This window comes from Desmodus rotundus, chromosome 10, assembly GCF_022682495.2.
Source record: "Desmodus rotundus isolate HL8 chromosome 10, HLdesRot8A.1, whole genome shotgun sequence".
In the NCBI taxonomy this organism is placed as follows: Eukaryota; Metazoa; Chordata; class Mammalia; order Chiroptera; family Phyllostomidae; genus Desmodus; species Desmodus rotundus.
Genome location: NC_071396.1, coordinates 10,014,253 through 10,038,920, shown reverse-complemented (window position 1 = coordinate 10,038,920; position 24,668 = coordinate 10,014,253). Strand labels below are relative to the sequence as shown.

General features: G+C 44.9%; 1 protein-coding gene across 1 annotated transcript; it reads left to right on the top strand.

The window, feature by feature from the left end:
* Positions 1-45: 45 nt before the first annotated feature.
* AIDA (axin interactor, dorsalization associated) lies at positions 46-24,668 on the top strand. Its single transcript, XM_024575968.4, has 10 exons — positions 46-344; positions 5,481-5,550; positions 11,857-11,910; positions 12,349-12,403; positions 15,339-15,402; positions 15,545-15,651; positions 18,913-19,035; positions 21,061-21,183; positions 22,610-22,727; positions 22,865-24,668. The coding sequence occupies exons 1-10, from the start codon at positions 235-237 to the stop codon at positions 22,965-22,967; spliced, it is 927 nt and encodes a 308-aa protein (XP_024431736.1). The 5' UTR covers positions 46-234; the 3' UTR covers positions 22,968-24,668.

Genomic DNA, 24,668 nt, shown 5'->3' with positions numbered 1-24,668 from the left:
ACCTAACGTGGGGCGGGGCGTCGGGGGCGGGGCCGCGGCGGGGCGGCCCCTTCGGAGCCGCAAAGTTTGGCTGTGGCGGCAAATGGGCTTGGGCGGCTCCTCGGCGGGTGGCGGCGGTGGCCGTAGCGGTTTCTCCTGGCCCTGTTAACGTCGGGGCCAGGCCCCGGGAGGATGGCGCCCTAGAGCCAGGCCTCGCTGGGGTAGGGGCGGGAGGGGACGGGGCGGGGGCCGGCCATGTCGGAGGTGACCCGGAGTCTGCTGCAGCGATGGGGCGCCAGTTTTCGGAGAGGCGCCGACTTCGACTCCTGGGGCCAGCTGGTGGAAGCGATAGACGAGTATCAGATGTGAGTGACTAACGGCCGGCGCGGGCCGCCTCCCCGGGTTTCTGTCGGTATCGCTCATCGCTGTCTCCGCTGCCAAGGCTTTTCGGGGCGGGGCCCCGCGGGCACGGGCTGCCATCGCCCCGGCCCCGGAGAGGCTGCCCTGGAGACGCTACCCGCTCTCCGCGCTTCCTCGCCCTCCTTCCCCCTCCGCCCTCACCGGGCCAGTTCCATTCAACAGGTAGCCCTTCTTTCCCGGGGCGCGGGCCCCATCAGGCTACCTGCTGAGTTCCTTCCACCGTGTTAGGGGTTCCCAGCTCTGCGGTCAGTTTTCTTTCCTCTTTTCCTCCGCCTCTCCCAGGTTGCCGCCCCTCAGTTTCTCTTTTAGGATCTCGGGGGAAAGACTTGGGTGTTCTCCGCCCATGTTCCAGGGATGGGTGGCTCTGTGCCTGGTGCCATCCTCCCGTGCGCAGGACAGGAGGGAACTGACTGGTGGCGATTGCGGGCAGGGGGTGTCCGCGGGAAACGGCGAGGCCAGAGGTGCCTCAGCAGCCAAAAGAAGGGGTCCCCACTCGCGTCCCTTCTCCACCTCTCTTTCTGGTGAGCCCTGTTTTTTCCCAGTTCACCTCGGGTCTGTTTCGGTTTCTGGGGCTGTTTTTTGCGAGGCAGTGTGGGTCCCACCCACCCCCTCGCTCGGCTGCTTTGGGTGGAGTCCGCGCAGGATGTGAACAGAAGAGAGCAAAATGTGAATTAATAGACCACGCGCGGGAGCCACCGCTCCCCCCTGGGGTCCCTCCCCCTTTTCCTGTGGGTAACGTACAGCCGCTGGGTGCATGGGAATCAGCCCCAGTCCGATCTCTTCCCCTGTTCTGGTTACCGACCCCCCCAAAAGGAAAACTTAAGGAATTTTTTAAAGCTAAAAGACAAGATTTACGTACTAATAAAACCTTGCTCAGATTCTTGCACATTTTTCCTCCTGATAAAACTGCCTACTAAAATGCTATTGTTTGCAAACTGTTGCCGTTAATTACTTCTTGGGTTCAAGCAAGGTATTGTTTGCAGCTTTAACGAATATGAAACCATGTGTGAGTGAATTCTTTTTATTCCCCCTCAGTGTCTTCTGGGAAAAATACGACGATTGGTACTTGGAGGATCTAAGTTCTTTGTCCTTTCTCTACAATGGTTACTTGTTTTTATCTGACCATGAAGATAATTTAAATGTGTAGATGTTCTGTACCCCATGTTGCTGACTTTGAATCGGCTGTAGTTTCAAAAGGCCCTGGAAACAACCCTGCCCTGGGCCATTTTGCCATGTAACTAGGCTTGCACTCTCACTTGCCACCACTCGCCCTGGCAACCACTCCCTGAGCATATCTCTCTCCATGTACCAGTTGAGGAAACAGAACCCCAGGTTAAACAGGTTGCCTAGGGTCACAAAACCATACCACTGAAATCTGAGATTGTTTTTAAATTTCCGAATCCTGTCTGCTCTACTACAGGGTGCTTCAGACACTTTATTTAAGATGCATTGTGTGTGGGAATCGGACAAACTCGATTTCCTTCAATCCCAAAGAGCATGTGTTTCCATACCATAGACAGTAAGACAGCGGGCACCTCCGTGTACTCATTCGCATGTTAGCCAACATGTGCACACCCTGAAAAGTAAAGCTGCCTCTCGCTCGCGATGTGGTGGGACTTAGCAGCTGTTGGCATTTAGCAGCAGACCTCACAATAGAAAGTGAAGAATGCCGTGTCCAATCGAAATCACAAAGGAAAAAGGGGCATGCAAGCTGTTTAGCTAGAACTGGGTAATAGGCACATACAACACTATTGTTGGACCTCAGTACTAACTTTTGAGCGTCATCATTCAGAGTACTCAGATTGGGAAAACCGTCAGTGTCAAATCTGGATGGGAATGTGTAACAATTGGGCTTAAATTTTGTAAACATGTGGGCTATGCGTATAAAATGAGGTTGAATTTAAGATTCATATATTCAAAAATGAAGGCAGAGTGTCTTTTTTAATTTATTTGAATTATCTGGGAGGAAAGGCTGCAGAAAGACCATTTGGGAGCTCCGAAATGATGTGAAGAAGAATGAACAGGGTGTAGTCGCTGGACATGGAGAGTGAAGAAGGAGGGAGAGCCCAGGGTAGCCAGCATTTCCGGTGGGGTAGGAAGCACCGTCTCTACGATCAGGTGACATATAGGATCCAGGCTATGGGAGGGGGGACTTGTGAGGAAAGGAGCATGTGTAGTGTTATCACAGTGTAAGATACTGTAGCTTAAACGATTCCGTCATTCAACAAGTGACAGGGATATAAAACCCATTTCCTCCATGGAAGCACTGATTGTCTAATTGGAGGATTTTAGAGTTAATTGGGTATCACTATTACAGAAGTGGAAAAAGGGGCGTGCTACCACCCACGTTGCTTGCTGTTTTTCTGGAACTTCCCCCCCCCCCCCCCCCCCCCCCCGTTATCTGCTTGTGTCACTTGGTCGCCTCCTTCAGGTCTTTCTTTGTTCAAGTGTCTTCTCCACGAGGCGCTCTGGCAGCCCTGTTTGGAGTCCCACAGCCTGCTCTGCAGCCCCTCCCCCTCTGCTGAGTCCTGCACAGCCTACTGCACCAGTCCTGCTTGCTTTATCCCCGCGGTTTTGACCGCCACCTAAAATGCAGTGTGTTTTCTGAATTCATTCGGTGCATCGTCTCTCCCCCCGCTTGGATGTAAGCTCTTTGAGGGCAGGGTCTCTGAAGTGTGCTTAGTGTCTGGAGTAGTCTAGGCTAGCACTAAATAACTGTTTGTTTAGATGGTACGTACTTCCTGCATTCTGTTGAATTGGTGGACTCAGTGGTGTGCTCTGGGAACATTAAAGAGTTGATACCAAAATGCTGTTGGAACAGAATTTCTGCCCAAAATAAACATGGTCAATAAAAACAACCCCATTTGGCAGGCCCCCTTGTTCAGCAGCCTGGGGATACGTGACCCTAACCCATGGTAGAGTGGTGTGGGGTCTTGCTCACAACCCCGCGTTTCACAGGATCGATCCTGAAGTGTTCATCTAGTGTGTGGATGCTCGGTACACAGTTGCTGTGGGAATGGATGAGCTTGAAGACTAACACCCGCCGTCACTCAGCTGTGCTGTGCCTTCGGTCAGTGCTACTCAGAGTAGTCCACACACCCCTGCTGGTCTGCAGCCCAAGAGATACAGGAATTGGGACCAAAGGTTTAGAAACTGTAGCAGTTTGACATCTGCACCGTAGTTCTAACTGTGTTTTGTTGAAATACCAGTCTGGAACAGAACTAGTCCCTCACTATAGGAACTTAGGGAAGCACTGATTTCTCCCACAGATTGCTATCAGTCAGCTACTTGTTTATGTGTTCAGAGCACATTTAAAACTCGCTCTGAGAATAGTCCTATTTTATCTGTAGGTGGCCTTGTAAGGTGAGTTTATTCTCTAGAGGAGAATACTTGGTAGGTTTTCTACCTCTACTAATAGAAGGGGAACTCTTTCACCCGCTCATCTGGCATCCCACGTGTGTGGATTTTCCCTCAGTGTGACATGGTCACGCCTCTTTTTCTCTTCCAATGGGACAGTCATTTCTGGATATAGAATTTTTTTTTGCCTAGGTTTTTAAGAACGGGGGGGATAACTTTATTGAGGTATAACGTGTGTACCATGAATCCACCCATTTTACAAAGGAGTTGAATGCGTTTTCAGTAAATTTGCCACGTTGGGTAACCATCACTACAGTGTGGCTCTCGTACATTTCCATCAGCCCCTTGGCAGTCACTTCGTGTTCCCGCTCACGACCAGGCAATCGCTAACCTAGGTTCTTTCTAGAGATTTGTCTCTTCTGAACATTGCGTGTGACTTGAATCATGTAATGATGAATCATAGGTGTTCTGGGCGGCTTTTTTGATCTTTGATCTAACATAATGTTTTCGAGGTTCATCCTGTATCACTACTTCATTCTTCTTTGTGGCCAAAGAATATTCCTCTGAATGGGTGGACTCCTTTGTGCTTACCCATTCCTCAAGGGGTGGACATGCTGGGTGTTTCTGCTTTGGAGCAGCTATGCATAATGTGGATGCCGTAGGCATTCGTGTGCAGGTTCTTCGTGTGCATGTACAGTTTCAGCGCTTTGGGAACATACCTAGGACTTTGACATTGCTGGGTTATATGGTAACTTTATGTTTAATGTTTTAAGGAATTGACAAACTGATTTCCACAATGACTGTACCGTTTTGCATTCCTGTCAGTAAAACGTGAGGATTCCAATTTTCCATATCCTTGCTTATACCTGTTATCTTTTCTCTTTAGAAATCACGCCCTTCCTAGTGGGCGTGACATGGTATCTCATTATGGTCCTGATCTGTATTCCCCTGATGACTAACGGTGGGATATGCTTGTGCTTATTGGCCTTTTTCATATCTTCTTTAAAGAACTGTCTGTTCAAGTCCTTTGCCCATTTTTAAATTGAACCATTTGTCTTACTGTTTAGTTAAGAGTCCTTTGGTTTTCGCTGTCTCAGGGTATCGCTTTGGACCCTTCCTGTTGAGTTGTACTAGTAATGCTGCTCCATCTTTGAAAATTCACCAAGGCCTCGCTGCTTTTTTTAATTTTGATGATAAGTGGGCATACAGTGATTTTCATGTCTTATGGGTGAGGTTTTTCATAAAAAATATTTTCAGAAGTTTAATTTGATTGCATAGTCTCACTTTGGCATGGCTGTCATTTGGACTACTCTTGTCAGCAAGTTAATGATAGATTGATAAAGTGTCTCCGGTTGGTGCTGCCATGGGTGCTCCCTGGAAGTGTTCAAGCAGCATCTGGACAACTGCTTGTTGGCTCGTCACAGAGGAAATGTATGCAATACTAAAGAAAGGTAGATGAGACGCTATTCGAGATTCTTTCCAGCTCTAAGATTCTGTTTTTACTGCCTGGAGCTGAAATGTGTCCCAGGGAAATGGTATGAAAAGTATCTTATTTTCATTGTCATTGTATAAAGAATTTGATTCTAAAGACATACTTTGAAAACAGAACATAGTATTGTACTTCATTGTCTGATTTTTAAAAGATTGAAATTGTTTCACCTTGTTGCACTGGAGATAGTTTGCCCTCCTTCAATTCTAAAGAACATTTGTTTTTCCTGTTGCAGACTAGCAAGACATCTACAGAAAGAGGCCCAAGCTCAACACAATAATTCCGAATTCACAGAAGAACAAAAGGTACCATGAAATAATTGCCAAATACCTCAAATTCCGAATGAAAAGGGTTCTGTCTTTCGATTCCATTAAGCAAAAACAACAAAAACTGTTATTCTTAAGTACGAAGAATGATACTGATTATGCTTTGCCAAACATTAAGTGATCACATGGAGATACCACATGATTTACCACTTAATGAGTTTCTCACTTCATGAATTCCTTAGCCATTTAGAGCTGAACTTTAGTGAAGACCATCCGTGCTTTCGCTGGGGGTGGGGAAGTCCAGAGACCGGAGTTTGATTATGAGTGGTTGCATCCCACCTCAATTCTTATTTTTAACTCAGCCTACCTTCTTCTCTACCTCCTCTCAAAACAAGTCCCCTCCGCCCCCGAAAAAAAAGTTACCACTGAAAAAAATAAGTTCAAGAATTTGGCATAAGACTCTGTCAGCAAAATAAATGCATAAGATTGCAGAATGTTTCAATGGTGCTCTTTCTCCTTGAATTAAAATTTTAATGTGTCAAATTATTCCTTGTGCTGTTAGAGATGATGAAAAATGAGATACTTTAAGAAGCTTTTCTTTAAAGAGTGAGAAGAAACAATTCCCATTTTTTCCTGGCTCAAAGTATCTCATGTAAAATCAAATTTTAATCTTACAGATAATGGAAAAATATTGTATCTGTTTTTCCCTCATCTCTTAAGAAAACGCATTGTGAAAACTGTGGTGACTTAATTTGCTTTAATTTTGTTTTTGTGCAAGGAGTGGGAGTGATTTTCTTTGCAGACTTTTTAAGTAAGCTGAAACAAATTTATTTTGGTCCTTAGGCCTATATTCACTTGACTGTTATTTACAGGAGTTTGGAAAGAAAAAATATAAACCCAAAGATTTGGGTCAGCCATATTTCTTACACGGTTAGTGTATTTGCATTTTTTAAATATTTAGGATCTACATGATCTAATGTACTTTTTTTGTGTTGAAAAAGAAATCAATACATTGCTACAACTTAAAAGTGTATTGTTTTCTTTTCCTTAATAATTACTAATACAATAGATCTGGGGTATTTAGGATTTGAGCCCTGGAAAATAATTACCATAGAGGAAATGATTGGTTTGCTTAAGGAAAGGAACAAACACTATATGTTTTATCACCTCTGTGAAATGTGTTATGAATATGGAAACAAAATGAAAGCTTAGGGAATTAAAGTTTAATGACCCCCATATTTTAATCACTTATTTGCCTTTAGTTACTAATGTTTTGTCACTAACATCTCTTCTTAGGTATAAACTTATGAGCAACATGACCTCGAATATGAAGGGATTTAACTGAAAACTTTAAATTTTAAAAGACCAGGAAATGATCTTTGTCATGCGGTGATGATTAAACTAATGAGAAAAAATTAACTTTTTCTTAATTTTTAAAAACTTCCTAAAGTGGTGTGCGATGATCCTGTTTGTTTATTCCTTTTTTATGGCTGTTCCTTAGTAGCCCCTGTTTTTTTTGGCTAACACAGACCCACAGACTTTCTCCTTGATGAGGCCCGGGATACCCCACCACCTAGAGGAAGGAGCCTGAGATCTGGAGTCAGAAGACTTGGCCTTAAATACTAGCTCGCTCTCTGGGCCTTCATTTCCTTGTGTATACAATGAGGAATTAAAAATAAGAAAACAGGGAGAAGAGGGATTAGATCACCCTAAATGATCCGTAATGACCCTGCCTTTGAAGCCTTCTGTGCCGCCTGCTTTCCTGGAGGCCTGATTTCTGAGAAATTTCTTATTTACAGCACCTGCCCAGCGGGCATTTCTGGCTGCCAGTTGTGACTGCAGAGAAGGCTTCTGCCTGCCTGCCTATTCTCTGGGCTTGGAGAAGCACCCCCAGGTCACTCTGTACTGCGTTATTAATATAAGGCAAGCTGTATACATTTACAAATCAAATTGCCTTACCAGTACAGGTGAAACATTCACGACAGGTCAAAAACTCATCGTGACATAGAGGCCTTATCTGAACGTTTCATGAGGAAAAAGTTGCAAAGGGGTTAGAAAACTACGATTCCCCAGGCTTGCTCTGGAGGGCGCTGGCTCTGGGGAAGGAATAGATGTGACAGGCACAGAGCGTTCGGGACTCGCCAGGGCTTCTTTCACTGTGCTGATGTGTGTGTCGACTTGCTTTCTCTTTTTTATAGTTTATCATTTTTATTGATTGATTTTTTGTGTGTTGAATTTCTAAAGAGTTTGGGTAATGGAGTATTTCTCAAATCTGTTTGCTTTTGGAAGCGCCCCCCCTCCCTTTACCCAACGTTTCCTTGGTTCTAGTGTTCTGAAGGACAGTGTTAATGGGAAAGTTTGAAACCAACTATTAGGTCTGCAAAATTAGTTGAATGCTAGACCTGGCACATAAGCCAAAGCAGGAGAAACTGGGTTGTGTTTTCCTCAGAAGAGGAAAATGGAGAATTTTCCTTACATTATTCTAAGCAAAATTGTTCTTTGTGGTTTTTATTTTGTATTGTTATGCTTTTACTATTTTAACTGTTTTTGCAGCAGTGAGAAATTTGAGAATCACGGCATTCACTCAGTAGTTTGTAGGACTTTAAAAGATTTTTTAAAAACCAACCATGTTTCTAAAATTCTTTTTTTTAAAGATTTTATTTTATTTTTAAAGGGGAAGGGAGGGAGAAAGAAAGGGAAACATTAATGTGTGATTGCCTCTCATGTGCCCCCTACTGGGGACCTGGCCTGCAACCCAGGCGGGAGCAAGACTGGGAATCGAACTGGCGACCCTTCGGTTAGCAGGCTGGCACTCAATCCACTGAGCCACACCAACCTTTTTCAAACTGATTTAGAAAGTTTCAGAGGCAAAAGAAGGGCCCTTGGAGCCTAGGGGAGAGAGAGGTAAAGGTACCGTGCCCAGAGGGAAGAGGGGGGGATGGTGAAGGGGCTGGCTGCTACCCCCACAGGGAGAGTCCTTGACATAGGGATTTTCTATTCATAATATTCTCAGGTTTCTGGTGGAAAGTAAAAAAAAAAAAATTATGATTCTTATTTGATCCTCCCTCATGATTAGTTTACTTTCAGTTCTCAATAGTTTTGTCATAATAACAACTGGGTTTAGTAGCCAAAGAATAGCTGCCAAAAGCTTCCATTCCATGAAATTCCCTGCTTTGGTGCAGTGGATTTTCTCATGTGAGTTTCTGGGCAGAACAGAGCGTGATGCCTCACGACGCTTAGAAAGTCTGTCTGTGCTCTGAGTCAGATTCGGTGGTGCTGAGAACCCGAGCACTGTATGCTTCCTTTCTATGTTACAGGTCTCCCCTTTTGGCTGCTTCCCTGCTCGTCCTCCCTTACCTGCCCCCCGAAACCCCCAGCTAGAGAGTAGACGACTGGCTATTTAAGTCGAGAAAACTAAGTCTGGATTGAGACTATACTACTTCAACTCTGTGTATTTTTAAGCCCATTCAAATTGACACATTTTAGCAAAATTAATTTAGCTCTTGAGTTGTCTAACTTGTATTCCATCTTTGTCTTTCACTGCTCTTTTCAAGTTGTCAGTTTCCCTAGCAATGATAAGGTAAAACAGCCAGTGTTCTGCAGACAGGACGTTTTCCATTTGTGCACCATATTAGGCATGAACAATTAATTTGAATGAAGGGCTGATAATTCCACTCTTTCTAAAATTAAACTTCCGTTGCTTTCAGTGCTTAGTCTTAATGTGCACCAGTTCATAGTACTTATGCTGCACTCTGGCCCAAGCGACCTTGTGCTTCTCAATCCTTTTGTTCCTAGGAAGGTAAAACAGTTACAGTGGCAAGCACTTGATTTTGATTTCCTTAAGTGCTACATGTTTTAAAAGTCATTGCTACATCTGAAAAATGATAACTTTTCCCTCCTTTTTTAATACTGATGTTGGGTGTGGTCCCTTAAAATAGTTATGAATAATGCCTGTTGGTATTTTGCCATAGTTCAGTAGATTGCGTATAAAAAGCTATTTCTTCTGCTTAACTTGAAGAAATGTTTAACTTTAAAATAGGTTATTAGTGGGCTCATAGCTGTTAAACTACATTTTATCTTAAAAGTTAAAAGCATCAAATCAAATGGATTTTATAGTAAAGACAGAAAAGAAGTTAACTGATATTTTTAAAGACTTACTGATTGATATATCTTGCTTAATACAGATAAAATCCTTTTTAAAAACTGTTTTTGAAAGAATATAAAAAAGTATGGCCAAATGGTATTAAAATAAATGTATTGCTCTGTTATATACTGCATAGAAAGAATTGATGACTAGGGCAAGTTACTTAACTTCTCTTCAATTCTCACATTTATAAAATGATTATATTTGAGTGGTAGAATTACAGTGAGGATCAAATGAGTTAATGTTTGTAAATCCCTGAGGAGCTCCTGTCACTTAGTAAGTGCCACGTAGTTGTTAGCCATTACTCTTACCATATTATTATAGTTCGGTTTAAAATTATTTTTTTTCCGAGTTGAGTGGTATATTTGAATGACAGTGATTTGGGGGTACTGGAGTTTATATAGAAAAGACTCGCAGATTCCCGTACGACAGCTATTTGAGGGGCAAATAAATCTGAGTGTCTGGAATCCTTTTGCACTTAGTATATTTAGATGGAATCTTAGTGTAAATTTGCAGAGTAACACAGGGTGTTTTCTAAACTTTCACATTGGGGTTAAAAGGCATGTTTAGCCTGTGGGGTAGTTAGGCACTGATTCTTGTGCCTTAGCCGAGAGCTGTCACGCTCTGCTCGGTAGTGGCCATTGTGTGAGCTGCTCTGCTGGCTCCTGTTGTCCATGCGGTCGTTGCATGAAGCCGGCCGGCCTGAGTGCTGGGGCCAGGGCAGCGCTCGCTTCTCCTCCTTGCTCCTCTTTTATCTTGCAAAGAAAATTGACGAAAGAGAAAACCACCAAAACCAGCTTACCAAGTCATCTGTACATTTAGGAAAACATGCCACTTGCTTTCAGAATATTTCACTGTGAAGGCCTAACAAATACCGTACAAAGACACTTCACTTTTATGGTCTGGATCGCTTCCTGATGAAAACTGAAATGTCTTCTTTGGAAGAACTTGAAGGTCTCGCTGGGCATAATTCAGCTGCCTGCTCTCACAGCTCCTTCTTCTGTGGGTCTCCTCCTTTTCACATCCACTCCAGTCACTCAAGTTCTTGTTCATTACATTTACCTGGATGGTTGAAATAACTGGACTGATCCTACCTTTGGTCTTTTACTGTTTCTACTTCAGCCTATGGATACCATGGTCACAACAGTCTTCTTAAACAGCAGTTCTGACAGTCATTCTGTGGTCAAAAACCTCCTGTGTAATTTACTGCTAGAGTAATAACAGATTCCTCAGGAGTCCTTGAAGGTCCCCTTCAGAAGGACCCTGCCCCCAGCACACACACATCTCGTATTTCCAACTCCCAGTCTCTGGGGGTTGATTCCCGACACAAAGTCTTGTCCCATTTCTTTGGAACACACAGTGGCTTACTTTGCTGAATCTTAGGGAATCAAGTGTCTCTCTTTCTATTACAGTGATTCTGCGCATGTCTTACCTTTCACAGTAGAACCTGGGCTCGCTCCAGGCAAGGACTGTGCCCTATCACTTACACCATTTTGTAGCTCACGTTGTGTAACACTTGTCTCCGTTCACCACAAGTAGTGATTTTGCTGGGGATTGCCTGTGTACTTAATTAAATAAGTCATGATTGGATTTAGTCAGAATTAACTTACACTGTTATGCTAACTTCCAGATATTTTAAATCTTTTGGTGAGTTTCAGGCTATATGAGAAGAAAAGGCAGAGCTTGTGATGGAAGTTTTTCCATTGCTCTTTAAATCGTATCTTTAAATCATATCATAAAGCTATCAGCAAAGTAAACGATTTAAAATTGGTCGTGGCACATTAGGTCAGAAAAGACTATACAGCCACCTTCTCTCCCCCCCTCCAGCTGTCTCCTTCCTGTTTCTCTTCTTTAACATCTGCAAGATGCTAAAAAAATTATTTAAAAAAATTACACGTCTTCCCTGGCTGGTGTGGCTCAGTGGATTGAACACACACCAAAGGGTCGCTGGTTTGATTCCCAGTCAGGGCACATGCCTGGGTTGCGGGCCAGGTCCCCAGTTGGGGGCATATGAGAGGCAACCACACATGGATGTTTCCATCTCTTTATCCCTCCCTTCCTTTCTCTAAAAGTAAATAAATAAAATCTTTAAAAAAAAAACTTTGAAAAAATTGTACATCCTTTATCAATAAAAATTAACTTGATGATTTTGACAGCTAAAAGTTTTATTTGTTATTTTTCGCTTTTTCTTTTTCCTGCAGAAAACCATAGGCAAAATTGCAACATGCTTGGAATTGCGAAGTGCAGCTTTACAGGTAAATGGGTTTTTTCCCCTCTTATTGATAGAAGGACACCACCAACTGTTAGGTCTGCAAAATTAAGGAAAAGGAATTATTATGAACTATTCTGGTAAAATGTTAGGTGTGGCTACTAAAAGCAGTGTTGTCTCACAAGGCTCTTATAACCAGAGGAATTCATGAGTTCAGCCTATTAAAAGATTCAGTACATATTTTATAAGCTAGAAATAAAAAATATAATTTTAATTTTTTTCAGTTATTATTTGTCTGAATGTTTCCCAAATATAACAACAAAGAAAAATCCATTTCAGACTTTTCATTTTCTACTTTGTAAGCAAGAAGTAGATCCATTTATTTTGGCTACTTTTTGACTGTTGAGTTCTTGCCACTTAAAGGACATAAGGCAGAGTGAAGTCTTTATAATAAAAAGGTGTAACGTGCGTATTTTAAATTTAGTCCACACAGTCTCAAGAAGAATTTAAACTAGAGGACCTGAAGAAGCTAGAGCCAAGTAAGTTTTATTTTACACTTTTTTGTGATACTCCTTTCAAAAAACATTCATTAGAGCTGTTAAGATTATGTAGCCTACGTGCTTATTTGATTTATTTCTGTTACCATCTAGCCCTGGGTGGCTTTCTTATGCTTTTGTAAAAAGAAACCCTGTGCCATTATCACTCGCCCTTTGCCCTCCAGTCCCCAGTTCCCCCCCCAAGGGTAGCTGCGCATGTATGGCCTGTCCGCATGGGTTTGCCTGTGGTGGACGCTGCACAGCAATGAACTCAGACAGGAGGTGGCCTTTTGTGATGGGATTTTAAGAAAAGTACATTGGTGGCTTTGATGGTTATATAATGTCTCTAATGAAAATTGTAATGTCCAGTTTTTAATGATAAGCATAATTAGGATTTTGGCTTCTTATTTGGTCACTTTTTCCATTAGTTTTTTTTCCCTCAATTTGTCTCCAAACAAAATTGTAAAATGGAATAGATATGTAGGATGAGTATAAACCATTTTTCCTTAGTTGTGTGTTAGCCCTTCCTACCGCCCTGTCCAGTCATTCCTCCTGTTGCCTCAGACCTTTCGTGGGTGATAGTGGTTACCACTTTTTAGAGGAGCAGCTACTTACCAAGCACTCAGGCAAACCCACTCCCTTGCAACTTGTTAACTGGCACTTGCCCATGCCCTTACAGCTTCTAACTGCCAGCCCCGGGTTCTGACCAGGGTTCTCAGTGCCCCCAAAGCCTCCTTCCTTCCACCATCCCTATCGTGGTGCAAAGGTGACATGAACCCTGAGTAGCACGGGCCCCCGAGGTTATTGATGCAGAGTGGGAGGCAGGGCTCTGTCCCTTCTGTGTCTGTCTGTGCTTACTGTTTGTAAGGTTAGGGTGAGAATGGAAAGGAAAGATGGCATGCTTGGGATTCATCGTTACATTTTGAATTTGTGTAGTGCTTTTCACATCTTCTCCCATCTTCGTATTCACTGTCTTTTAGATGGTTTTAATTTGCTGCTGCCTCCATCAGTGTGTATATTGTATCCCAGCAGGATATGCTCTGTAATTTCTGTTTTATTACACTTAGGCACTTACGATAATTATTTTATTAGAATTATCATTTTCTACAAATTGGTATTTGATATATTCCAAGTTAAGCATATTTACTCAGAACAGCCTCTGCCTGTTTTAAGACTGCAAGAAAAGGCAAATTAAGACATGACTGTACCTTTCAATATGTGGGGCTTGGCTGCTTTATTTTGCTAATGTGTTTTCCCTTCACGGTTTTTTAAATCTCTTAAGAATCCTGTCTGAAATACACAGACACCAAGATCTTGAAAGTACTTGCCATTTAATTTCCTTACCTTACTCCTTAGTAATACCAATATATCAGGTTTCAAATCTCTGCCGCTTCCCCCTGGCTTGTCCAGCTTTAGCTGTGCAGTCTGTTCTCTTCCTCGAACAGGCCAAACTAGTTCCTGCCTCAGAGCCCTAGTTGTTGCTCTCTCCTGTTCTCCAGTACTTGGAAAGCCCTCGCCCCAGAGCTGCTTCTGGACAGTTCCTCTCATTCCAGGTCAAGGCTCACTCGTCCTCCAACGCTGTAGTTTTGAAAGGCCTCCCCTGTCCACCTCAGCCGGAGTTCTCCCCCCTCCAGTTAGTCGGCCTTCCTGTTTGTGACCTTTGTAACTCGAAGCTCGTTAGCCTGTCCGCTATTTACTTTCTGCCTTTCCTCACTGGGGTCTCAGGTCTGTCGGGGAGGTCAGCACCCTTTATAAAAAGACTGCAGTCTTTTTAGCACCTAAAACATTACGGCACATGACGGGCACTCGAGGCACATTTGTTGAGAAGAAGGGCGTGAGGGGAAGGACGAGGGTGAGAGCTGGAGGGGGAGAGAGACTATGAATAAGTGAGAATCTGGACTCGAGTTTCAGACGTCTCTTCCCTGCGGGACTTGGTGGGGTGCGTATCCTACAGGAAGTCTGGTAAACAAATCTGGCTCCTGTTGAGTTGTGTAATTCCAACCCGTGCACCGGCATTTCCTCCTCGAGGATGACAACGTGCCGTACTTACTCTGGCTTTAAGCTGCAGGACCCCAAAGTCAAGCTCAATAAGATGAGTGTAAAGTCCGGGGAACTTTCTGGATTGCCAGGTAACGTCATTACTTCACCTTCATATAAGTGCAGGCAGTCACTGGAAACCCCTAAGGCTATGTGTGAAACACACTTACAGGACCTCTCCGAATGCAGGCAGGAGCTGCTCTCTCTGGGTTCACACGCCCGAGCGCCAGCACTGCTCACAACTGCACCGTAGGAGCAGGTGTCACATTGTGTTGTCTGATGACTTCTCCTAAGGCTGCATCTCTCTTTACATGTGTGCACACGTGTGCATGTGTGTGCACTCATTCATGTAATAACCTTTATCATAGATGACGAAACATTTGTGTCTGTATATGCTCTTTGTGTGTGTAATAAACTTTGTATGTGAGAATTATAATCACACTTACCAAACTTCACCAGTTTCGTGGACTTGTGGGAAATCCAACCAGGGCCTAGACTAAGACATGCTCATGTGCCTCTGATTGGTCGACTTTGATGTCAGTCTTTGAACTGACGAACCCCAGGAAGGAGGCATTCTTTGTGTCTGGGTCCCGGGTCTCACCTGGGACATTGTGCGTGGAAGAACTGTTTTGGAGTTGTTTTCCCTGAGGGCTTTGAGACCCTGGAGCTTCCCCTCCTTAGGGATCTGACAGTACTCTGAAACTTTCGGCACCTGGAGCACGCTCTGGATATTTCCATTTTGCCAAGACCTGTAAGTCAATGGACAAATGCGTGACATGGTTGGCAGCTTTTCAAAATTATTAGTGAGCATAGTAAAATTGATTAAAAACAGTCATTTGTGGTAAAATTTTAAATCTTGATTCATAGAATTCATGTCTTTTTCTCTCTCTTTTTATTCTAGTCCTAAAGAACATTCTTACATATAATAAAGAATTCCCATTTGACGTTCAGCCTGTCCCCTTAAGGTAAGGTAAATACACGCCAGTATTTGTTCTCTTATTTTACACCTTTTCTGGTCAACATTTCTCACCTGGGAAATGAGCTGTGAGGCTTCACTAGTACACCCAGTTCTGTAGCTCACTATATTTCCTGTCCCTTTGCATATAGAAGAATTTTAGCACCTGGTGAAGAAGAGAATTTGGAGTTTGAAGAAGATGAAGAAGAGGGTGGTGCTGGAGCAGGGTCTCCTGATTCCTTTCCTGCTAGAGTTCCCGGTGGGTATTGCTTGTTTAAAAATATACACTACTTACCTTAATCCCAGGTCCGGTGTTTGGAACTGAGGTTCGTACTTGCTAGTGGAGAGTAAAACCTCTGCAGAGCCCAGGCCAGCCTGACGCAAAGGTTGATGGCCGTGTTAGGGGCAGTAGCTACTTTGGAAGTGCAGTGTGAAAGTACCTGACTGTGTCGGGGGTCTCAAGACCACCCTCAGGTTTGGTGGTTTGCTGGGAGGACGTGGCATACAGCTGTACTCACAGCGCTAGTTTATCACAGTGAGGAAGTACAAGAATAAAACGGCAAAGGGAACAGGCCCACCGGGGAGGAAGCCAGCCAGGTGCAGGCTTCCAGGAACCGTCCCAGTAGACTCCTGTTGTGCGTAATTCCTCCCACAACAAATGTAACAGCCCATGTGAAAGGTTCTCTGCCTGGTAGGGAAGCTCCTCAGAGACTCAGGGCCAGGGCTGGTGTCGGGCCGATCACAGAGCCACCCTCTGCCTCGCGGTGGCCAGACTCCCAGACTCCCAGAGGAAAGCAGATGCTCAGCGTGGACCGTGTGGTTTGCACAGAGAGTTCAGGCACAGTGACTGTTCTTATCGGGATGGCGGGAGCCCGCCTGCAGCCCAAGTTCCCAGACACTGGCCCAGGGCTAACCTTGCAGGCAGGCCTCTCCAGGAGCAGCAGTCTCATCCCGTTCCATTAACCCTTTCTGTGCACGAGTATGAATGCTTCTTTAATTAGTCAAACGGTAGTCCTTAAACCTGGACCGAGGGAGCGGTCGCTGAATAAAGACCCTTCTTCACCCATCTCGTTTTAGGGAAGCCGATAGCATGGCCAGCCTTTTTATTTATAGGAGATCTCGGTGAGGCTCTCCCTCCCGGGAAATAACCCGGGGCAGGCCCTCCCAGGGCCTGCTCTGCCCCGCTCTGTGCCTCGCAGCAGCGCTGTTGGAGTCTGTGAAGCAGCTCACTGCGGGAACTAGAGCAGCATGCTGCAACATCGTGGCGCCTTTTCAGGTAGACTCGAGAGGCCTGACCGTACAGCTAGATACAAACGTGTCACCCAGGTGACTTTCTGGGTAATGGAAGTATAGTGCCATTTCTGTGTTTGTGACCCTCCGTCAGGTGGAGGCATTGTGGAGTACCAGCAGCAGGTACTTGGGCTCGAGGCTCGGCTCTGACAGTGCCTTTGCGCCTGTTTCTTAAACCATCTGAACCGCAGTTTATTCATACAACAGAATAATAGCAAGAGTGCCCGTCCCACGTTGCATGTCAGTGGTGGCGGTTTTGTCCTCGCCATCGCCTGTCAGTGGAAGACAGCGAGGCCTGCACTGTGGGTCCCTGGGGGGGCTCCGGGCACTGTGCACAGAGGCAGTTCCTGTCCCTGTGGCTTTGGTACGAGGGTCTTATTTGCAGTGTACTTAGCTTTATGAAGAGAGAGGGTTTTTTTCTTGTTTTTGTTAGATATGTAGGAGATCTTAACTGCAAGGTCAGCCCTTGGCTGAGATTGTGCAATTATCTCGCTGTTTTACTGACTAATTGTTACTCCCTTTTCAAACCACATATTGTAATTGCTGTAGCTTCCAGTCTGTTTAATGTGGCTGTGTGCTCACTTGTTGCCTTTCTGTTACGTAAGGTTAAGCTGTTATTTTTTTCCTATGTAAGAGGAAGCGCAACTGAGTAGATTTTGTATTTTGATAAGAGCCTTGGGATATCTCATTGTGGAGATACAGAAAACTCACTGAGCCCTTCAGTTCCCTGCATTTCTTTTTCCTAAAAGTAAGGAAAAAATACGTGTAGTTTAATGAGCTATATTTACTTTGGGATCACACTGTCCAGGGCCTGCAAATGCCATTAAAAAATAACTTGTAAAGTTACGGTCACTGAAATCATCACTGAAACAGTAAGGTGATGTTTAACTTTTAACTTACTTGAAAAGCAGGGAAAAATTTCTTCTCGTTACCTCAAGAGAACCCAGCAAGGCCTACCTAGGCTGCATTCTGGGGGCAAGACGGCCCTAGTCATTGTTGCAACCTTTTCGTTTTATTCGCCCCTTGTTTGTGTGTGATTGCTGATGTGTAAGTTTCGCAGCGTTGCTTACGTATATAAAATTCACCCTTCCTGGTGGGAGTCGAGCAGATGCCCACCGCCTGTGGTCACCACCACTGTGAGGCTGAGGAGTGGTGTGGGGGAGGCAGCTTGTCCTCGTTTGAAATGGAAAATGACTTCTTAGCCAGCCTTTCTCAAAGAGACAAAGATGCTGGGACTTAGCTACCTTAATATTAATCTCTCTCTTTCCTTGTCCAGTTTTTCAAAACTCATAAGGCAAACATAACAAAGTTTTGTTAAATAACTGGCTTATGCCAAATGGGATTTAATTTTTCTGAAGGTAGGCTTGGTAGATTTTATTTAAATAAAGGATGTAAGTTTATAACTTACTTATGGCCTGAAAATTTATTGAGTATTGAATAGTAAAGCAACTAAAATCATAAACCAAAGCAATATAAATTAAAAAATAGCCCAAGACACAGTTTTCAAGATTTCAAAAAATATTTTCTTCCTGACACACATGATCTCTTCATCTCTTATATAGGCTTAAATATGCATAAATATACACTTAAGATGATATCATTGGGGGAAACACTGTGTAAATTATATATTAAATTGTCTAGCCACTATGCTGTACACCTGAAACTAATACAAAGTAATACTTGAATGTCAACTGTAATTGAAATATAAGAAGTTTTTTAAAAAGAATAAAGAACGAAAAGATGATGTTCCCTGCTGTGCCTCGAGATGTCTCTGGATTTGCGTGAGGGAGGGTCCTGACAGTCACAGGAATCAGTCTCAACTTCTTACCTGTGTGAGCAAAAAATGACATTGCCCTGCCCTGGCTGGTGTGGCTCAGCAGGTTGAGCCCAGCCTGCAAACTGAAAAGTCACCAGTTCGATTCCCAGTCAGGACACGTGCCTGGGTTGTGGGCCAGGGTCCTCGGCAGGGGTCCTCGGCTGGGGGACCCTCTCTCTGAAAAATAAATAAAATCGTTAAAAAAAAGAAAAGACAAGACATCACCTCATTTCAGTACAGCAACAACCAAGCACAGGTTTCACATTAAAGGGGTGAATGTATTCTTTATGTTTAGTTTTTAAAAACCAGCTGCTTACTGAGCCGTTTAAGAGGAAGACTCGAGCTTGTCTGTGTTGTTGAAATACTTGCTCTGGACTCGTTGGCGGAGCTCACTTCTGCTGTTGCTGTTGCCAGGTACTTTATTACCGAGGCTGCCGTCAGAACCAGGAATGACGTTGCTCACCATCAGAATTGAGAAGATCGGTCTGAAAGACGCCGGGCAGTGCATTGACCCCTACATCACAGTGAGTGTGAAGGGTAAGTGACCTGTCTGCCTGTCCCCCTGGTGACTTTCATAGTGCTGCTTCACTGGGATTGGGGGGCCGGGCAGGGCCCCTGTGCCTGCGACAGCCCGTCCTCGTGCATTCTGCAGCGAGGCAGAGTGTGAGAAGGGGCCATCAGCTCTCCTCCAAACGCTTCCGAGAGATTGACTAAAAATACCTCCCTGTGATAACTTACACTGAGACATGCTGTTGAGTTTTTCTTTGTGTGTTTTATTCTCAAAATCCCATCAAGGGTGCTGCCCAAGACACGCACACCGTATTCACAGCAGAGACATCCTTCAGGAAAGAGGTTTAAAAATGTCCCCACCTCCCAAGGCTGTGCAGTGTTCTTGGCAAAGCCGTGTTCCCCTGCGCTCCCGGGCCCAGGAGAGGCTGACCCGGGGAGAGCCCTGCCGTCCCTGGTAGGTGAGAATCAGGGCTGCAGGGAGTCGTCAGTGGGGTCAGGGGAAGGTGCGTGTCCATAAACACCCACGCCCTGAACACAGTCCTGTGGGCATTAAAAAGTGGCGTATTTCTTACCGTGACTATGTTACCAAGCTTATGAAGCATGAGCATTCTTAGGATTCGTTTTCTTCTACTGTCCAATGTGGCCAACCATGGATTCCCAGAAAAAAACTTCCTCTGTCTTTGGTTTGAGAGGGAAACGGCGCGGTTGAATTCTTCTGTTGCCAACGCCAGGCATTTTATACAGAACTGTATCGTGACGCACTCAGCGGTCTTTTAAAAGTAGTTCTTGGGTGATCGAGGGAGAAGTTGTCCTACTGTTACTCAGAAATGACAGCACAGTCACCCTGCAGTTTGAGGCCTATCAAAGAGACAGATTTGGACTAAAGTTAAATGGAGGGAACTTTCACTGATGACAGAAGTAAATGCGACCCCTGTAGGTTTGTTAGTACCGAATAAAAGAAAAAGGGGTTTGTCTGCAGAAGACTCTAAAAGGGGTTTGTCTCCACAGGAGACACGAGGACCCACAATACTAATGATGTGCTGCTTTACCTTCCGTTGTCAAGTCCATGGCCGCGGGAAAGGATTCGCAGCTACATTGTTTTACAGGCCATTTGCAAAGCTGCACGTCTCATTCGGAATGTACTGCAACACAAAAAAATGCCGTGAGACAGGCGCTACCTATCTTGTTAAATGATTTCCTCGGAAGAGTTTGGTGGAGCTAACTGTACACTTGTTGAACTGAAATATGTTTTTGTGTAAATATCTTTAGGAACTGAAATAATTAAATGTACTAAATTGTTTTAAGTTCCTTAAGACGGGTCTGTTGAGTAATACTTAAACTCTGAGGAGTCAGTGAGTCCCTATTGAATTCGATTAAATTAGGAGATTCCCGGCCCCAGGAAATTGAAACCATACACCATCCATAGTGTTCCATCTGGTGGTTGTAAATCAGATTGTTAGAGCAAATAGAACCAGAGTTCAGGCAACATACATGAAAAGGCATTCACGAATGGAAAGGTTTCATTGGCAGCTTTCATGCCCATTGTCTGGTCCTCTGGCTTGGACATAGCAAGGGAATTCTGATGATGGCAGAGTTAAAGGCCTCCCCACGCCATGCCTTGATCAAGAGTGGAAAATAGGGGTAGGAGCCCCATTGTGGAATATTACTCATGTTCCAAATGTTTATTGCACACAAAAATCTAATGACCTATTCTCTGAGAAAGATACAAAGTTCTCTTCACCTCTCAACTACATTGATCAAATTTTGTTACCTCCAAGCTTTGTTTTGTACCCAGTCACGGCAAGGATTCCCCCTCCGGTCCATGACCCCCCCCAACCCCCCCCCCCCTTCTCCCCCCTCAACTCCGCCCCCATCCCTCCGGGAACCACTAGGTCTTCGGATGCCTCCCTGCACCAGACCTGAGCTCCTCTAGCTGGGAGTCCGCTCTCAGCTTTCGCCAGCCTCTTTGGGAAACAATGCCCCGTGGTTCACTTGACGTTTTTGAGTCTGTGTATTTGAATGCTGCTAAGCAGAAACCTTTCCCCTCTCTAGACCTGAACGGCATAGATTTAACTCCTGTGCAAGATACTCCTGTGGCTTCAAGAAAAGAAGATACATACGTTCATTTTAACGTGGACATTGAGCTCCAGAAGCATGTTGAAAAATTAACCAAAGGTCTGTATTCATAAATCATTGGCTTCTTGTGGTCTGAGTACTCATCTTGCTCCTATTTGTGTGCCTGGCAGGCCTAGCAGCACTGGAAAAAGGAAATGTCACGTAGTGGTTAGCGATGTGAATGAAATGTGTATTTAAATGTGGGAAGTAGGAATCGTATTATCTAACTGTTAACATAACAAAATATCGTTTGTCTGCAAAGCACTATCATCTTCTGCAACAAAACAGAATGAAAGCTCTCCTCCTCCTAAGGAGCTGGGGGAAGCCGGGCTCCCTGAATGTTAGGTCTCTAGTAGTTGAAAGAAACATTTTTTTCCAGCTGAATGTATAGGGTAGAAAGATCCTGTAATTTGCAGTTAGTTGTCAGGAGGATGGGAAAGGACAAGAGCAAATTTTTAAAAATGTGAAGTTACATTTCCAAGTCACACGGTTTTCAGGATGAAATGTTTCTCTGTGCCTTTCACCCCCTGAGAAAGTCAGTGTTCTCTGAAAACCAGACTGTACAGCCCTTTATCACGTGAGATTCAGTTGCAGTTTTTAAAATGCTTCAGCCCCTTAGGATTGTGCAAGATACACAAGGGCCTTTTGAACAGTTGCCACATCCTCTACAATATCTGATACTTTACTTCTCAAACCTGGCACTGCCGTTCCTCTGTTCTGTGAGACTTGGCCTCCAGTGCTTCCGGCAGAGACTGGTTCTCCGATGTGAGTGGCAGAAGAGCCCAGAACCTTCCTGGTTAGGTGCGCGTGCTTGGGCCCCACTGTGGGCCCCCTGATGCACACCACAGTGTGGGAGTCGCTGTGTTAGAAGAATGTAAAGGTAGCATGTGCTTAAGAAATAACGTTCAGGAAGTTTCAGTGCGGAGTATGCCCTGTGCATAAAAATCTTTAAAATGTTTTCCCCGTTTACCTCCGTGGCTTTGAGGCGTGTTTCTGATGTGGGGTTAGTGGGCGTGTTTCATGGGCCAGTTTACCGTGTTTCTCCTGTATTGAGCTGCGCTCTTGGTGACTCGACCTGCAGGGTGTTAAAGGTGGAACTGCATTCAGAACTCGACTCCGTTCATTTTCACCAGCGTGGGATTCATTCTGTACAGTTATTCTAGTTTGAGGTGACGTTAATGCTGTTAGTACGCTTTCTGCATGTTTATGAGCATTTCAGCTAGTCTTCTCAGGCTATTCTCATTGGACATTTGTCTTTCAATCAGTCTGGCTCAAAAGCTTGTGCTGGACTTTGTAGAAACGTCACTCCACTGAGATGCAGAAGAGTCGGAGTGACGTGCACGGCCCTCCCATCAGATTGCCTGGCAAAGGTTCCTTGGTCCCGTCACGCCAGTGGTTGCTTGTCTGTGTGCTTCTGCGGATCAGGAAAACGCGTTGACCAGAAAGGCGCTGTCTGTGGCTACTGTGGTCTGTTTTCTCCCCTCAGGGGCAGCTATCTTCTTTGAGTTCAAACACTACAAGCCTAAAAAGAGATTCACCAGTACCAAGTGCTTCGCTTTCATGGAGATGGATGAAATCAAACCGGGGCCCATCGTGATAGAACTGTAAGTGATGCGTGTAGGGAATCGGTCCTGATTGAATGGGGACCAGTACTCTCGCTGTGGAATAGTGGGGAGTAGGTCTTTGGGATGGATCACTTCTCAAAGCATTTTGAACACTGGCTTTTGTGTTGTGGTTACAGATACAAGAAACCCACTGACTTTAAAAGAAAGAAACTGCAATTATTGACCAAGAAGCCACTTTATCTCCATCTACATCAAACGTTGCACAAGGAGTGTCCCTGACACGAGTGACCTGGAACCCGTGTGACTTCCCGCGCACTAGAAACCGTCACAGCCCTGTGCGGCACGCTCACCCTTCAGCAGGCAGGAAGCTAGCAGCGGGCCAGAGCGCGCCCACTACAAGGCCGTGGCGCGGAACTCCACTCCCGCACGTCACTGACGTGGAAGACTCCTTTGGACGCAGGCTCGCTGTAGGTTTGGGAACACGTTTTTACTTTCTATCGATTGTGCAGTTGACTGTCTCTTTTCTAACTGACCGCCGCCCCTGCCCTGCTTCCCGGAACAACCCGTTGTGGGCAGGATGTGCTCGACCTCAAACTTACTGCAGCAGTAAGAGTGTACTGGGCTCACGCGGCGGGTCACTTCTGCTCCTCTGTGCGCTGGTGTTGGAGGTGGCGCCGGACCGCGGGCCGATGGGAGGCGGACGGGAACTGCTGCTGTGAGACTGTTTGCACCAATTACGCTGTCCGGGAAGGAGATTTCTAGGCTGCTCCTCAGGCGTGCCCCGACTTCACCCCGATTTCAACCACCTCCTGCTTCTTAGAGTGTGCCTTGGCCAGACCAGTGTCCACATGGGCGTGTCCCCAGGGTGTAGCTGTGATTTTCCAGGTGGCCAGATGGTGTTTCGGAAAGCGAGCTCATGTTCAGTCCTGTCGACTCCCTGTTCCTCGGCACCACGTTGACTCTTTCCAGTAGCGGCTGTAGGGTTAGTGTGGAGCCATCTCAGAGTAATCACGCATTCTTTTAGGTGGGTCGATGCCTTTGAAATGGTGTCATCTAAAAGTGGTTTGAGTCAGGTGCTAAGGAGATCCTGCAGGAGTAACTGCTGTTTTTCTGACAACTGATTGTGACCCCTGAAAACCTGCATACCTCTTCTGTGAGCGATGAGTATGCAAAATTGGGAGGCGCTCTTATTTTTTTTTTCTACGTAGGTAGGTAGGACTGTCATTTATTTCCTATTTAGACATATCAACATGCATCCATATGGAAATGTGCAGGTCATTCGCTTATTATCATTTGACTATTTACATTACTTTTGACTTAATGGGGCATAAGTAAAACCTCCACAGGAACATGAGGTGGCCCTTTGATACACAGAACAGTGAGACCTGGCACGGTCGTCTGTGGGTCAGATGTGGAGCCCACATATTCCACAGTCCCTACTTTCAGTGACCAGTGCTGGCACGAGGGGCGTGCGGTGCCAGCATTTGGCCTGTTTTTATACTAGTGTAACCACCCGTCATACTGTTCAGTTTCCTTGCTGTTCAAACGAAGTGACCACAGTTAAGTTGTTCTAGCCCTTGCACTTCGAGAGACCTAGTCTTTCCTTTCAGCTGTCTACTAGGTCAGTTCTCTTGACTAAGATGGGTGTCAAAAACTTTCTGAGCCCGAAAGAATTCGCCACCGATCTGTCTTGAGTAGATCCATTCCAAAGCGATTCGGCCCACATTGGCTGGGGGGGACGAGGAATTGCCTTAAGTCGCTGCTGTTCCCTCTGCTCGGACTGTGAGTTGTCGGCCCCCCAGACTATAAGCTCTCCAAGGGGCAAGAGCCACGTTTTCTGCGCGTCACGTAAATTCTCCAAGGTGCTTGGCAGCACTCTGTACCCTGTGGAGTACTCAGACCCTTTTGTTTGACATTGCTGACAAGACCTAAAAAGTTTTATTCCTCAGAAAACCTACTATTAAAAGGTAGCGAAACTGA